This window comes from Protopterus annectens, chromosome 3.part0 (assembly GCF_019279795.1).
Source record: "Protopterus annectens isolate FY-2018-M chromosome 3.part0, PAN1.0, whole genome shotgun sequence".
NCBI classification, from domain to species: Eukaryota; Metazoa; Chordata; order Ceratodontiformes; family Protopteridae; genus Protopterus; species Protopterus annectens.
The window spans coordinates 1,092,460,123-1,092,478,441 of record NC_056731.1 but is presented as its reverse complement, the minus strand read 5'-3'; the positions used below and the strand labels follow the sequence as shown (position 1 = coordinate 1,092,478,441).

Genomic DNA, 18,319 nt, shown 5'->3' with positions numbered 1-18,319 from the left:
GTACAGAGAGGTGATTAGCATCACAAAACATATTAACACTTTTAAGATGACATTGAAAAACTGCTGTGACATTTCCTACACAATCCAAGGGAAAATGACAGTGAAGATAAATATGCCTTCTGCAGACATACAGCTTTTATGGTTAATGTTACATATTATACAGTAGCTAAACCCCAAACTGTACTTCTTAACTGTCCAAAATTTTGCAGAATGTGATGTCCAGACTTGTGCCTCATATTTTTTTCTATTCCTCATAAAGCTTCTGGTCTTCTGGTAAGTCACTGAGGACTGAAGTCACTAAAAAAATAGACATTTGAGTTTCAAACTTTATGTCCTTCAGAAAATACATGTTAATTGCAATCTTCTTCTTCCAGCAACTTTCTAAATTCATAAGGCAATATTTGAAATATATTCTTGATTTTGGGACTTCACCCCTACCCCCATTATTTTTGGTTTTCTTCAGAATTATTGTGCTAACAGATTGAAAATTATGCCGCCAACCTGTTTTAAAACTATAATTTTAAAACTATAATTTTAAATCGAGTTGCTGGCTACTGAGACTTGTCTGCATACATCAACTGTACATAAGCTGATTTAAGTATATTTTCTGCACTTATTTAAGATTTGAGTGAGTAAATATTGTGTGCCTTGCATTTAGTAAATATTGTGTGTGTCTCTGAATCTCTGCAGTAGTTGTTAGACTGCTGTGAAATTCCTTTGTTAAGTGTTAATTAGCTTGGGGGTTTCTGCTAGCATTAAAATCTGTGTTGGTTACATTTCTAGTAATCATTTTAAATCGAATTGCTGGCTACTGAGACTTGTCTGCATACATCAACTGGACATAAGCTGATTTAAGAATATTTTCTGCACTTATTTAAGATTTGAGTGAGTAAATATTGTGTGTCTTGCATTCAGTAAATATTGTGTGTGTCTCTGAATCTCTGCAGTAGTTTCCAATCCCCCCTCCCTCTTTCTTGTTGTGGTGTTAATCTTGGGTGGCTTTGGAATTGCCCGCCCCTGCTGTAAATCTCTTTTTGCACACTCCTCCTGGACCCATCTCATTCGCTCACTCAACTGAGTACAGTGAGATCATATTTTGATTTTGGATACTCTTACCAGTCCCATCTCCTCTGCAGTGTACAGAGAGAGCACTTGGGAAGGGCATTCCCCTATAGTATCTTAATCTGCTCTGTTTCCTCCATCTCAAAAAAAAAAAAAAAAAAAAAAATGTATCTGCTTTTACTGTATTTGTGTTTCTTCCTACTTTATTTTGCTTTTGCGTCATCTTAAAAGTACTCAATTGTATTTATTACTGCTTGGTGTATCTCATTCTAAGCCTTTTAGTTTAAGCAATTGGGCTTCAGACCAGTTGTTTTACATTAAGAAGGTTTGTGGTCTACACTGTGGTGGCAGAACAGGTAGCTTACATCCTTCTAAGTTGGGAACTGCTGATTGAGGGCTCAGTGTCTGTTATTCTAAAAGTGTATTAATTCTGGTTTAAGCACTTGGGCTTCAGGCCAGTTATTTTACATTACAAGGGTTCGTGGTCTGCACTCTTGTGGGATGAGAGGCTGGACTCTGCCCTTCTGAGCTGGGAATTTCTGGTTAAAGGCTTACAGTGCCTGCATATTTGAACTGCTTCTTACTAAAATTGGTATACCTTGTTTGCTGTAGCATAGACTAGATCCAGGCCTGCTGAATCTAGCTTTGTTTGTATAACTTGAGCACTAATCCAGGCATTCTTTAAAGTATTCAATTGTATTTATTACTGCTTGGTAGTAACTTGATTAAAGTGTAGCTATCATTCTAAGTCTTTTGGATTAAGCACTTGGGCTTCAGACCAGTTGTTTTACATTAGGAAGGTTTGTGGCCTGCACTGTGGTGGCAGGGCAGGTAGCTTACATCCTTCTAGGTTGGGAACTGCTGATTGAGGGCTCAGTGTATGTTATTCTAAAAGTGTATTAGTTCTGGTTTAAGCACTTGGTCTTCAGGCCAGTTATTTTACATTAAGAAGGTTCATGGTCTGCACTCTTGTGGGAGGACAGGCTGGACTCTGCCCTTCTGAGCTGGGAATTTCTGGTTAAAGGCTTATAGTGCCTGCATATTTGAACTGTTTCTTACTGAAATTGATACACCTTGTTTGCTGTAGCATAGACTAGATCCAGGCCTGCTGAATCTAGCTTTGTTTGTATGCTTGTTGTTTGTTTGCTTATTTCCCTGAAACGCTAATTCCACGTAAAACGCGGCTTTTCAGTGCTTCTGTGGATCCCTAGTGATATCTGCATTGCTTACTGTACTTATTTCCTTGTTTCACTTGAAAGAAAGTTACTGTTTGTCATTTTTGCATTTAAGTTACCTGTAACACATTGCATTTGTTACCTGGCACTTGCTCACTAAAGCAATTATATAAGTCAGCACTAAAAAATTAAAAGCACTACACCCTCTCAAACTCCCCTTGAGTACCTTGTTCCCCATTAGCCCTGTTTTTCAATTATAAAGGAATTTCCAATATTATTCTAGCATGTCCAAAGGTCAGTTGTCAATCTCCTCTCCGGTCCACCTGGTGAATCTGGGAATCTTGAGGCAATGTTACAACTGCCTCATGTACACAGACAACCCTATCCTCCTCCCAACAAATTCCAACACATGTGAGAGATGCAACCATACAGCCATACTGGAGGCTAAGCTCTCTCAACTCAGTACTGGCGAAACCAGTCAGGAGGAGAAGGAAACCACACTCACTACAATTCCAGTCTCACATAAACTTACCACGACAGCAAACCAAACACATAAACACACAAAAACATACTCGGAGGCTCTAAATAAAAATCTGCCTAAGCAGCAGAGACCTCCAAAGCAGACACCCAAGCAACCGCTACCCCAAAACAAAACACGTGCAACACATAGCTCACAAAGCCAGTGTGCCAAACAGTCACAGCCCTTAAGGCTAAACAACACACCTGATTCACTTGTAATAGGTGACTCTATCATCAGGCACACTGATGTCCCGCTCACCAGGCTGAACAAGAAGAAGGTCACGGTGAGCTGCCTGTCGGGTGCTAGGATCCACCACATAACAAAAGCACTCAGGTCACTCCACGGCAAGTACAAATATGACTCAGTCATTGTCCATGCTGGTGTGAATCACCTGAGATGTACCTCCCTAGACTACATGAAAAGAGACATAAAGGAGCTCTCTGAGCATGTAGCCCAGGCCGGTATGACCCTGACCTTGAGTAGCATCTTACCCTCACCAAGAATGATGCCACAATATGAAGACAAGATGATCAATTTCAACAACTGGCTTAAGTGTTGGTGTCATTCAAAGGGGATCCAATGCCTGTCAGCCTGGGATGACATGCTCGACAAGCCACGATGCTTCGCTAGGGACGGCTTGCACCTGCCACCCCTGGGCTTTCGGACATTGACAAAGGCTCTTGCTACCCCCATAGTGCCTTTTTTAGGCAAGGCTCAAAAGACAAACCCACCTCCATAGGTATCACAAGGGATAAGAAACTAAGAGTAATGCTACTCAATGCCAGAAGTCTAAACCTCAAGATGCACGCACTTGAAACTCTCCTTAGCATGGAGAACATCGATATCTGTGCAGTAAAAGAAACCTGGTTCAAGGCTCCTGATAGCACCCCAGCACTACCAGGTTATACCTCATACCATGCTTTTTGGCCCCAAAACTTGGACCAAACCACAAAAGGAGGGGGAGTATCAATATTCGTCAAAGATACCCACACCTCCAGGTTGGTGGCACAGCACGAAGCATCAGAGACTATCCATGTGCAACTAACAGTGGGTAAAACTGCCTTCCAGTTTATAGCCTGCTACAGACCACCCTCCCAAACCCAGGAACCCTACTCGGCCTTCCTGAGAATACTGGAAAATATGAAGGTCTCTCCAAACACCATTATATTGGGCAACTTCAACTACCCAAACATAGACTGGGAGCATTACTCTAGCTCCAACACCCTAGCTCAAAGGTTCCTAGAATTTATAAACTCAAATGCTATGGAACAACTTGTTACCACTCCCACAAGAGGGGAAAACATACTGGACCTGATCATCACCAACATGGGGACTCTATCCTCCAGACCAGAAGTGTATCCCTCATTAATAAGATCAGACCATAAACTAATCTCACTGGATATTCACATCCCGACTCCACCCCCTGCCCTGAAGACCACAGTGAAAAACTTCTCTATTGCAAATTTTACACTCCTCAAAACTGAGGTGGAATCCTTCAAAGCCCCCGGGCCTGTGGAAAATACGGCCCAGACCGCAGAATCCTTTATAAACGCATTCTATGAACACCTTCAGGAATGCATGGATCATGCAATCCCAAAATAAAACCAAGTCCCAATCCTCCAAAGGCAGAGGTCCTGTCTGGTGGACCCCAGCCATAAACAAACTATACAATAGAAGGAGGAAGCTACTACATGATAGAGCAAAATCCAGAAAAGGGAAGGCATCTCTGATCAGTATTAGCAAAAAACTACGGGCACTCATAAAATCGTCTAAGGCCAGCTTCGAGAGAAAAATTGCACAGGACACTAAGGATAATCACAAGGCTTTCTTTAGTTATGTTAGGAACCTGGGTGGGCATTCCCAGATATGCTCAGAATTAGTCCAAAATGACAAAAAATACACCGAACCCACAGACATTGCCAACATCCTAGCTGACAGGTTCAGCACAAACTTCTCCCCTCTCCACCAAAGGGCAAATATCTATCCCAGCAGAGTGCTGCCCCTGACATCTCAGATGCTCAGGTAAGAGCTGCCCTCTCCAAAGCAAAAAACACAGCATCAATGGGACCAGACGGTGTCCTGGGCTGCGTCCTACATGAACTCCAAGAAGAGCTAAACCCAAACATAAAATTACTGTTCAATCTCAGCCTTACTACAGGATATGTACCCAAAGAGTGGCGTACAGCAACAGTGGTCCCTCTCCACAAAGGTGGTGCCTCAACAGATCCTGGAAACTATCACCCCATAAGCCTGACTAGCTTGGTCTGCAAAGCTATGGAAAGGATCATCATGGACCTCATAAATAAAGATATTGGGGACCTACAGACACTGGATCCTACCCAGATCAGCTTTGTTAAGGGCAGATCCTGCCTCTTAAACCTGGTTGATTTCTTTGAAACAGTCACCAAGGCCATTGACGAGGGGAAGGTGGTCCACACAGCCTACCTGGACCTCGCAAAAGCCTTCGATACAATACCCCACTTGGGCATTATAGATAAGCTCACCAGCTTAAATATAAACTCCTATGTCACTAGATGGGTTGCAAACTGGCTCAAGGACAGAACCCACATGGTTAGAATTGCTGGAGCCATGTCAGACTCCAAACCAGTTACAAGTGGCATCCCACAAGGCTCAGTCCTGGGACCTCTCTTGTTCGGTATATATTTCTTGGAGGTACAGGCCAACACGGAAGGACTGTGGCTGACCAAGTTTGCAGATGACTGCAAACTGGGCGCCATAATCTACACTCCAGCCGACACAAGCACCCTCCAAAAGGGCCTCATAGAAACAGACAGCTGGTGCCAGAGCCATGGCCTCAAGCTAAACGCCAACTTCATGTTTCTTAAGACAGAAGTGGTGAACTTCATGACACCCATGCAGATGAACAATACAGTTACGACTACTGAATCCTACACAATTGCACTTTATAAGCACTTACATGAGTGCATGGATCATGCTATCCCAAACAGAACCAAGACGCTATCCTCCAGAAAAAGGAAGGCAATCTGGTGGTCCCCTGCCATAAACAAACTGTACAACAGAAGGAAGAAACTCTTGCAAAGAGAGTAAAATCCCACGAGTGGAGGAGCTCCTTGGTCAGCCTCAGTAAGAAGCTGCGATCCCTGATAAAATCCTCCAAAGCTAGTTATGAAAAAAAATTGCCACTGATTCTAAACACAACCACAAAGCATTCTATAGCTATATCAAGAATCTGAATGGCAACACTCAGATCTGCTCTGAGTTACAACACAATGGCACTAAATATACAGACCCAACTGATATTGCCAACATCCTGGCAGATAGGTTCAGTGCTAACTTTACCCCCATCTCACCCCCTAAAGAGCCCATTTCTATACCGGAAGAATGCAAAGTTCCTGTAATCATGGCTGCACAGGTAAAAACCACACTCTCCAAAGTCAAGAACGCAGCATCCATGGGACCAGACAACATCCCAGGCTGCGTTCTACACGAACTAAAGAACGAACTGGCACCCCACCTAAGTACCATGTTCAATCATAGCCTCACCTCAGGCTTTGTGCCTGCTGAATGACGCACAGCAATGGTTATCCCACTCCACAAGGGGGGAGCCACCACAGACCCTGGGAACTACCGCCCCATTAGCCTGACGAGCCTGGTCTGCAAGGCCATGGAAAGTATCATCATGGAACTTATAAACAAAGACATTGGTAATCTCCAAACTCTGGATCCCACCCAGTTCGGGTTTGTAAAAGGCAGATCATGTCTCCTAAACCTGATAGACTTCTTTGAAGCAGTCACCAAAGCCGTAGGCAAGGGTAAGGTGGTTCACACAGCCTATCTAGATCTTGCCAAGGCTTTTGACACCATCCCCCACTCTGGAATTATAGATAAACTCACTAAACTAGGTATAAATCCTATGTCACAAGATGGGTCGCCAACTGGCTCACTGACAGAACCCACACTGTGAAAGTAGCAGACTCCAAATCTGACTTCAGACCAGTGACAAGTGGAGTACCACAGGGTTCAGTCCTGGGTCATCTCCTGTTTGGTATCTACTTGTCTGAAATACAGGCTAACACAAAAGGTCTTTGGCTAACAAAGTTTGCAGATGACTGCAAAATAGGAGCCATAATCGAAACTCCTAACAATGTGGACATCCTACAAAAGGGCCTCACTGAGACAGATGCCTAGTGTCAAAGCCATGGCCTCAAGCTCAATGCCAAAAAGTGCATTGTCATCCCCTTTGGTAAAAACTCTGTACCCATGAACTACAACATAGGCAGTAGTATACTTAACACCGAAAGTGTGATAAGAGACCTTGGGACACAGGTGGACAGTAGTCTATCCTTTGATAATCACATCGCCACAGTAGTCAGGAAATCCTTCTACGTGGCACACCTAATCACAAAAGGTTTCTCATCCAGAAAAAAAGAGGTCATTGTTCCCCTATACTCATCACTCATTAGACCCATTATAGAGTACAACGCCCTTTTTGGTATGTATCTCACAAGACATCTACAACAACTGGAAAGGCCGCAGAAATACCTCACAAAGAGGATTACTGGCCTCATACATATGCCCTACGCAGACCGTCTCAAAAAACTCCAGCTTTACTCCATCGCATATCGCCTACTCAGAGGTGATCTCTGCCTAACATACAAAGCTATGTCAAACCCAGAGCTGTTGGACATGCTCCACTTAAAGAAATCCCAATCCCTCCGAGCTACATGCTCTAGGGACCTAAACCTTGTCACCACAATAAACAGAACATGCCAGAGGGATAGATTCCTGTCCCAGAGACTTCCCATACTCTGGAATAAACTACCCATCTATATCAAAGAAAGCTCCTCATTAGCACTCTTCAAGAAAAATCTTGATGATTGGATGGAAAATAGGAAATTCACCCCAGGGATCACCTCTGTGGCTCTGCTTGACAGTGGCGCAAGAAAATAATTTTCTTGGGTGGCAAAAGCCAGGGTACCTTTTTGGCTGGGCTTGTATAGGCCCCAGGGCCAATAGCCTAGTACCTACCTATGAACCTATAAACCTATTATCACATCAGAGTGGACCTCCGGCAGCAAAGACTGCAATATGATGCTGTTTGATGCCTGATGTGACTTTCAAGTATTCTTACTATATGCAACAACATCATCATCTTTGACATGTTTTGCCCTTTTATAGTCAAGCACCCAGGGCTGAGCAATTAGACAACTATGAATTGCATTTGTGCTCACCTTGCATACCTGTTAATAACACCAGGACCTCATTTTACATTCTCATTTAATTTTCATGTCATCATGCATGCATTTACCTTTTGTTATGTAGCCCAGGCTCTCTGGGCATTAGTATGATGTGTGATTATGAACTCCTACAAGACTGTGTCAGTCTGTGTGAGGCTGATTCTGGCACCAGTGCATGCTGCATACAACTTAACATGTCCATGAATCCTGGTCCATGTATTGTGGCAAATGAAACAGCAGAGAGTTACCAGCCTCAGCTTATGGCACACATGCTGTGATTCCATATGCATGTCTTTAGGGAATCAAAGGGAAGAATTAAGGTCTTGTAGAAATGGCTCAGAAACTTGAATGCATTGTCTAAGGTTAGATAGGACAGCTAAAAGCCACAGTCTGAAGAGACATGATGACATGATATCACAACCTCTATGCTACTTAATATTAAAATGTCACTCAGTCTACATAATGCTTTAAATGCATTAATGTTAGAAGTACCCTTTATCCCACAAAATGCAGTTAGTACCAGAGTAATATCACAGATATTTGACATTTATTCTTACAGAAAATTTGAACAGAAAGAGTAATTTTTAGTTTTCACGCAATGCCAAAAAGAAACACCTCAAGCTTTGTACTATACTACCAACTGTTATCTAAGTTTATATAAGTTCTGGTACATACTAAGTTTTATATTGTCTATGTATTCTACTTTTATAATTTATTTTACATTTTTGCATATTTCCACTTTTAAAAAAAATTTTATCAAGTGTCTATATTTTTATTTAACTATTAACTGTGGAACTTTTCTCCCTGGGCCTCCACTGAAAATGGGTTCCTGATCCAGTGGACTTTCCCAGCCAATAAATAAATAAATAATAAAAATAATAAATAAATAATTTTCTGGGGCAAAATGTAAGCACTTGCAATAAAGAAACTGGCACAAATTAGTGAACTGTTTAAGGTTACACATCACATATTTGCTGAATTATCACACAACTTATTCTAATTTAATTAAGTTACATGCTTAAAAGCTCAAGCTACAATATTTCCACTCCATGGACCACCTTATTGAAGTAACACAAAATAATATGCAAAGTTTACCTACCAACAGGCGACATTTCTGCAACAGAAGCAGAATATAATTCCTTTGCAAACTTTGGTTCGTTGTCATTGATATCATGGATTTTAATAATGAACTCCGACTCAGGCTCCACAGGTCTGCCAGTCTTTTTTTCCACAGCCTGAGCACGTAGCACATAATAGGCCTTCTCTTCTCTGTCCAGTCGTTTTGTAGCATGGATGTCACCTGTGTTTTCATCTATAAGGAACAGACTGCCAGCCCCCTCCCCGTTGAGAACGTATTTCAGGTTTCCATCTTCCCTGTCTTGGTCCGAGTGCAACTACAATAAGAAGACAATGAAAAAAAATGAAATGCCATTCTTGGAAGTGCTTTATTATCCATTAATGATTACCTGTGTATTTTTCATCATTAAAATATCATGTCATAATAATAATAATAATAATAATAATATCAACAACAATGATGATGATGATGATGATCACCTGAAAGAAGTAAAAGAAGAAATGTCATTCACCTGAAAGACCTGAAACAATAGCCTGTTGGTAACTGTAGTGACTTAGCCAACATTAAAACTACAACCTTGGCAAACTAGCCATACAAAACATCTCAGTGTATGGTACATGCTATAACATTGAAGGATGCAGTGTGGTCATATGAGGAACCAGTTATATGAACAGGAACAGAACTCATGTAGAGTACATTTATTAAAGGGAAATGTATTCAGGGGGATTCTAGTACCACAATTAGTATAAGTGACTACTGCAGCAATGAGTTCGATTCTCAGCTGCAACACCTTCTGGGCAGAGTCTGCATGTCCTCCCTGAGGTCAAGTGAGTTTTAAAGACATGCAGGTAGGTGCGTCTGTGCGTGTGCCTTATTTGAAGTTTGGGTGCCAGGCTGGCAACTCAACACCATAAGAACTCCACTGCCAATCAATTTACAGACTAGTAATCTGCCGTGTTGACCCCTAATGAAGTCGAAAGACATTGCTTTGATTACTGCAGCACTGATTTGATAACTTTTATCTCAGGACCAAAGGACAATACTCAGTATTAGACTTTGCATTACAATCAGTCACAGGGGCCTTTCACTGTATTTCCTTTCTTAAAGATAGACGCTGACCATCTTCATTGCACCACCCCAGGTCACATCCCAGTTTTGATGTCCTGTGTGGGCAATGTTCTTTGCTTTTTTACCTACAGCTGATAGCTGCTTCTCAATACGGAAATGTTTGTGATTGCCCCTCTTAACAAGACACAGCATCACTAAGTGCCCTCTACACACACACACACACACACACACACACACACGCACACACACACACACACACACACACACACACACACACACACACACACACACACACACACACACACACACACACACATTCTCTTTCTTGTTTGTAATTCCTGCCTTTTACAGCAAAAACTGTGATGCTTTTGGTTGTTGTACCTCATTCTGATGAAAAAGTACTTAGTACATGTATGATTCTGTGACTGTTGAATTATGTTTTGTGCATTCTCTATTGTTCATTGGCAAAATGTCATTTATCCTATGATTGGACTATAAATGGGACTTTAGTGCATCAGTCTGCTGTACAATCACATGAGAAATAAGGCAGTAAAATAAATGAAAAAATAAATGAGAAAAATACAGTCAAAAACTCTTACTGAAGTGAACTTAACAATATAAAGGCCCGACTGTGCAAAATACCACGTGAATGCAAAGCAGAATGCTTTCCTTCATCTATTTTTTTTTATACTTTCTTAAAGTAAAATGTGTCACAATCAACCCTTCATTCATTCCTTAGCCCTGATGATGAATGAAGAAATGTGTGACTTGCTTGTTATGAAGGTGCTGTCCCATGAGGCAGCGGAGATAAAAACATCAGCCAAGTCCAGCACTAGTAATACAATATCATCAATGAAAGGTCCTCTGGACAGGGTCTATATTAGATCAGCAAACATTGATTGATTATACTTATGTAAGCGAAAGCTTACAATCTCGAACTGTCAGATCAGCGATTTTCTTCCTAGGGAAAAAAATCGCTGATCCAAAACACATACACACAACACAAGCACACCAAACAAACAGCAATCCACACACATACACCTAAAATCTGACATCTAACCCTACACTAAACTATACACACAGCACTAACTATCCACTTACCTTAACCCAAACCCTAACCCTAAGGTCTGTCACTATCGCACACTCACCTCACCCGCTCCCTAACCCTAACTCATCTAACCCGCCCTAACCCTCACATCCACACAATCGCACACATACCTAACCCGCGCCCTAACCCTAACTCACCTAACCCACCCTAACACTCACATCCACACAATCATACTTACCTGAATCCGACCCGTAACTTTCCACCACAGCACTGAAAATACCGAAGCAACAGAAACGGAAAATCAAATTCTTTCCCTAGGAAAAAATTTAGGTTTCTGTTGCTTCGATATTTTAAACATTCACTTACATAAGTTCGATCAATCAGCGTTCGCTTTTTTAAGTGTTCACTGATCTAATATAGACCCTCTGGATACATCCTCACCTATTATGATAATCACAGTGATGGAGAGTGCTTTATATCTGGCCTCACAGTGCTCCATAGTGGGCACACACATAGACCTACTAATGCTGAAGCAATAATGCAAAATTCCCAAACCCCAAAGACCTTCCAAGTGTTTCACCTGCAAAAATTATCCTCAGCAAAGTCAAAATCACTCAACAGTATCAACACCTAACACTGCATATACAGCCACACCCACTGCAGCCTCAACTACCAAACCCATAAGGCAAACCAATACAGTACCCAGGACCTTAGTCATAGACAACTCCATTGTATGACATACTAATGCCTCACTCACCAGAATGAACAAAGAGAAAATAAGGATCAGTTGCCTATCAGGGGGACAGCATCTGCCAAATTACACACTCATTCAAGTCATTGTGTCATAGGTACCAGTATGATTCAGTCATAGTCCATGTAGGTGTAAATGACCTGAGATAAGCTATATGAAGAGAGACATCATGGAGTGCTCAGACTGTGTTTCACAAGCTGATATGTGCCCAGCATTGAGCAGTATTCTATCTTCACCAAGAATGATTCCACGATACAGACAGAAGATGTTTGACTTAATTAGTCACTGATGTCATCCTAGGAGGATACACTATTTGTCAGCATGGGAGGACATGGTTAGCAAACCATGTTGCTTTTCCAAGGATTGTCTGCAACTGTCCCCTCTAGGTTTTTGAACATTAGATAAAACATTGCCTTCCACCTCAGAACCTTTTTAGGCAATGCCAAATTAACAGAACTTCCAACATATCAAAATCATCTACCAAAGGAATTCTAAAAGTATTACCGCTCAATGCCAGGAGTCTAAACAAGAAGCATCACTCCCGCCAAGCTATCCTCACCCTGCAGTATGCTGATGTCTGAGCAGTTATTGAGACATGATGTAAATCTGCACAGAGTATGCCAGCAGTGCAAGGCTGCAGTGTCTTCCACATATTTAGACCAGCAACTGCACAGGCAGGGGCTAAAGCTGGAGATGTCTCGTTTACAGCAATAACAACCATATATCTAGGTCGGTAAAACAGGATGGCATACGGGAGCTCCTCCTCATCCAGATTACAATAGACAAAGTTCCATACAATATCCTAGCAAGCTACAGGTCACCGTTTATATTCCATGAAACTTATAGTTTTGACTTAGACCCGATGGAGACACTCACCATTCCCCAAATATCATACGCATTGGGAATCCAACCTGACCAAAAAGTTGCAGGGCAGAGATTTCTAGACATTGTCAACACAACTAGCCTGGATCAGATAGTGCACACAACAATCAGAGGTATAAACATATTGGACTAGGTACTCGCAAACACTGGAGAATGCTCCACCCCAACCCCCAACTGTTGTGTCATCTATAGTAAAGTCAGACCACAAATCAGTCTCCTTCAAAATATAAATCAGTACATCTTTTGCTACTACTTCCAATATCCAAAAACATAACTCCTTAACTTACCACTCCTCACCCCTTCTCAGCTTCTCTAACATATCTCCTAGCCTGTATACACTTGATATATGCCTTGGGACACAGGTGGAAAGTAGTCTCTCCTTTGATAATCACATCACCACAGTAGTCAGGAAATCCTTCTACTTGGCACACATCATCACAAAAGATTTTTCATCCAGGAAAAAAGAGGTAATTCTTCCCCTCTACTCATCACTCATTAGACCCATTATGGAGTACAACGCTCCTTTTGGTATGTACCTCATAAGACATCTCAAACAACTAGAAAGGCCACAGAAATACCTCACAACAAGGATTACTGGCCTCAAACAGATGCCCTATGCAGACTGTTTCAAAAAACTCCAGCTTTACTCTGTCAGATATCGCCTACTCAGAGGCAATCTCTGCCTAACATACAAAGCTATGTCAAACCCAGAGCTGTTGCACATGCTCCACTTAAAGAAATCCCAATCCCTCCGAGCTACACGCTCTAGGGACCTAAACCTTGTCATCACAATAAACAGAACATGCTGGAGGGATAGATTCCTGTCCCAGAGACTTCCCATACTCTGGAACAAACTATCTATCTATATCAAACAAAGCTCCTCATTAGCACTCTTCAAGAAAAATCATGATGGATGTATGGGAGATAGGAAATTCACCACGGGGATCACCTCTGTGGCTCTGCTCAACAGAGGCACAGGAAAATAATTTTCTTGAGTGGCAAAAGCCTGGGTACCTTTTCGGCTAGGCTTATATAGGCCGTAGGGCCAATAGCCTAGTACCTACCTATGAACCTATGAACCTATGTACCAAACTGTACCCATAAATATACTCTCTATTATAACAAAAAAGCAAGCAGGCTGTAAGTACTCCAAACCACACCACTTATTGTGAGCGCTTTCGTCAGAGACAATGCTCCAGCTTCATCAGACAGAAGAAAAGACAACAATTAACCACTTTATATACTTACAAGTGGAATCAATTAAATCAATCACAAATTAACCATCAATAAATTACATTCACTAATTCATGTAGGGTTATAAAAACATCTAACTCCATTGTGACAACAGTAAACAATTCAACTAATACAAAATATCTTCTCCATTTACAATATGTATACTTAAAACCATATACAAAACATATCAGAAACCTATACATAAATACATGCATATTACAAATATATACGTTAAAGATCAAAAATTAACAAGGTGTAATACCCTTTCAGCTAAAATACTAGGGGAGCTAAACACATAGTTGATACAAATGCAGACTTAACTTGACATGTCTTATGGGTGTTAATTCTTCACTCACTAATAATTTAAGAGTGTCTAGCTTATTTAACCCTCCCCTTCAAGAGTCTTTGTTTTTTTTTTAAAAAGTTTGTGAGATGGACCTAAGAGCTATGTTATCTAACAATTCGAACAGCATGAATGTTAAAAAGAATATTTCTTCTGATGAGTTAGATTTCAGTAACTTGTTAAATTTATATAACATCAGAGTCTTGAAGCCTGACAAGGCCGGAGGTCTGGTCTTTATGGACCAAACTGAATATATAAATTGAATGGAAGTTTATCTAAACAGTGATGTTTATGAGCATGTCAGCCTTAATGAAGTCAATGGCGCTTATAGGTGGATTAATAGCATTGTTAATGATTTATTTCTAGAAGGGAGCATAGACATTGACACACTTCAGTATTTGACAATGCCAGCACCTATTATACCAATGCTTTTTGGTTCTTCTAAAATCCACAAGGACTTGAATAACCCCCCATTCAGACCCATAGTGGATGGGAGGCAGTCTATTACGTATGCAAGTGCTAAATTTGTAGACAGTAAGTTAAAACCTTATATAAAAACTGAACCACAAATCTGCCATGACTCATGGAGTTTCCTCGAGAACATCAACAACTTAGAATTTAATAAGAATTTCATCTTCCTCACGGTAGATATTAAAGATCTCTACATAGTGATACCACAAGAGTTAGGTATTGAGTGGGTTAGAGAATTTTTGCTCATGAAAGGGATGGATGGTGGAGAAATTTATGTCATCAAAACCCTTCTAGACATAGTCTTGTCTAACAATTTCCTATGGTTTAATGGGCAATTTTTTCTTCAGAAAACAGGTATTGCAATGGGTTCACCCTGTGGTAGCAGTTTTGACAACTGCATGATGGCCTATTGGGAGAGAGTTTTTTGTTTAACAACACGATGTTCAAAGATTACGTGGTTTGGTATACAAGATACCAGGATGATATGTATTTCATTTGTAAAGGTGATGCTACCCGTATAGAGTCCTTTATTGCAGATATCACCATTTTAACAGAGTTTCTGGAATTTACATTCCAAGTGGGCACAGATTCCATTAACTTTTTGGATGTACATCTGTTTAAAGATAGGGCAAATAGTAGATATGTGACTACCATCTATCGTAAACCCACTTACTCAAATGCTTTTTTACATTTTTCAAGCAGCCATCCTTACCATCAGAAGAAGGCGGTGATCAAGGGACAGGTAGTTAGGCTGCTAGGATGGTTTCGAGTGACAATTATTACATGATAGAATGCGATTTGTTAAAATCTATGTTCGTCAAGAGAGGGTACCCACTAAGTTTTCTTAAACACATCTTCCATGAGGTAAATACTAAAATGCTGTCAGGGTATTTTAGACCTATTGTACACAAAGGCTATGAAGCAATACATAATACATCTTTTGAACAGCCAATTCAAAAGAGGGTGAACCCAACACTTGAAACAGGCACAAGATTTCTTGTTACCTATTCTACAGATTCCAAAAACATTAGGGACATTCTTCTTAAGAATTGGACCATAATACTGGAAGACAATGGTCTTAATAAAATATTGGAATCAGCCCCACGATACACGTACAGCAGGGGACCCAATATGAAATGCCTGTTACAGAAACAGAGAAAAATATGTAAGGGTAGTTTTGGTATGGCAAAATGTGGTAGTTGTCCTCAGTGTAAATTTATTAAGACAGGCAATAAACTTTGCATTAGGGATAGAACATACAATATAGTAGGCAAATTTAACTGTGACATCAAAGGGGTAGTCTATGTAGCCTTATGCGAGGGGTGCGCATTATACTACATTGGCAAAACCAAAAGAAAATTAAAACAAAGGTGATACAAACACCAGTACAGCATATACAAATAGATTATTACAAATGTGTTGGTAAAACACATTTTAGATTACCCCACTCACAAGTTTGTGTTTGCAGTAATACAACAGTTAGAACATAATATACGAGGAGGCCCATGGGAACTTAAACTTGAGGAATGTGAGCTTATGTGGCAAGTTCGCACATTGGCCCACATACCTCCTGGCATTAATGAATATGTATCAATCAAATACCGTTTAAAACTTAAAGCACTTGCTAGGTAGTGCCTATAGCTTGTGCATTTTTCTAAATAAGTGCTTAAGTATATTTTGTATGCCTTTCTACATTAAGTGTCACACTGCCCTTTGTTTGCCTACCTACAGTCAGTGTCATATTTACCATAAGGTTGCATTTATATATACTTGTCTACTGGACCATGTTTTTTGGTTTTTTATTCACACACACACACACACACACACACACACACACACACACACACACACACACACACACACACACACACACACACACAAGCAGATTTGCCCCCCTCCCCAATGTTGTGCGACCCTGGAGTTGATATATATAGTTGGGGGGGTGAAGTCCCCCACATAACATGCTTGTCGACCAAATGAACTGTCGACCAAATGAGTGTCGATCATATGGCCTGTCGACCATCTCAGGTAGACTCATATATATATATATATATATATATATATATATATATATATATATATTTATATTTATATTTATATTCATTTAGATAAGTTGCATTTTAAATGTAGGAATAATTAAGTAAAACTCATTCAAGTTCTGATTTTTATTTTATAATCACCCACATTTGTATCAACTATGTGTTTAGCTCCCCTAGTATTTTAGCTGAAAGGGTATTATACCTTGTTAATTTTTAATCTTTAACGTATATATTTTTATTATATGCATGTATTTATGTACAGGTTTCTAATATGTTTTGTATATGGTTTTAAGTATACATATTGTAAATGGAGAAGATATCTTGTATTAGATGAATTGTATACTGTTGCCACAATGGAGTTAGATGTTTTTATAACCCTACATGAATTAGTGAATGTAATTTACTGATGGTTAATTTGTGATTGATTTAATTGCATCTACTTGTAAGTATATAAAGTGGTTAATTGTTGTCTTTTCTTTTGTCTGATGAAGTTGGAGCATTGTCTCTGACAAAAGCGCTCACAATAAATAGTGTGGTTTGGAGTACTTCCAGCCTGCTTGCTTTTTTTTGTTATTTTACCAGTTTGTTCTTTTTTGGAATACTCTCTATTATACCTTCATTTCCATTCACTCACAAAGACATATCCTACCTATTTGCTACCTGTCCATCCCATCTAACCCATCTCTTTCTGGAAACATTCATCCTAATCCAGGCCCTACTCTCATAAATCTTAGCCCTCCCAATCCCAATCCAAGCCCTACTCTCATAAACACTAGCCCTCCCAACTCTTACAATCCAGACCTTACTTCCATAAACACTAGCCCTCCCAACTCTTACAAATCACTAAATATCACCACAGCAAATATTTAAAGCATTTGAAACAAAATACCAGAACTCCATGCTTTCCTGTCCCACAATAAACCAGACATACTAGCAGCAACTGAAACCTGGCTGAAACCATACATAAAGGATACTGAATTCCTTCCCCCAGGTTATGCCTGCCTTCGGGCTGACAAACCCCACAAGAAGGGAGGAGGCATTGTTTTAATTTCGCCCAATACTCTCTCCATAGTTCCATAAACTAAATCCACTCCTCAATTTGCAACAGCTGAATTAGTCATGTCATTTCTCAAACTCAACAAATCTAAATCTCTCTGTATAACCACCATATACATCCCCCAGGCAACAATATTTCCCTTCTAGAAGATATTCTCACCTGGATATCAGGTAATATCAATAATGAAACAAACATCCTAGGGGATGTAAATATAAACTGGTTAGATTTCTCCAACCATTCTCTATCACCTAATATCAACCTGTACAACTTTACACAAATGATTACAGATATAATTAGACCCAACAAAAACAAAGACAGCAGTTCAATTCTAGACTGAATATTGGTCTCCGACCCCAGCAAAGTGTCAATAGTG

At 40.3% G+C, this 18,319-nt stretch overlaps 1 protein-coding gene across 2 annotated transcripts in view; it reads right to left on the bottom strand.

Moving 5' to 3' along the window:
- The window catches only part of LOC122796666 (cadherin-6-like), a 1,044,052-nt gene that overhangs the window by 361,872 nt on the left and 663,861 nt on the right, over positions 1–18,319 (bottom strand). For both annotated transcript variants that reach the window (XM_044065326.1, XM_044065327.1), the window contains exon 3: positions 9,076–9,370. In XM_044065326.1, the coding sequence (XP_043921261.1) occupies positions 9,076–9,370 (295 nt within the window). The remainder of the gene's footprint in view (positions 1–9,075; positions 9,371–18,319) is intronic.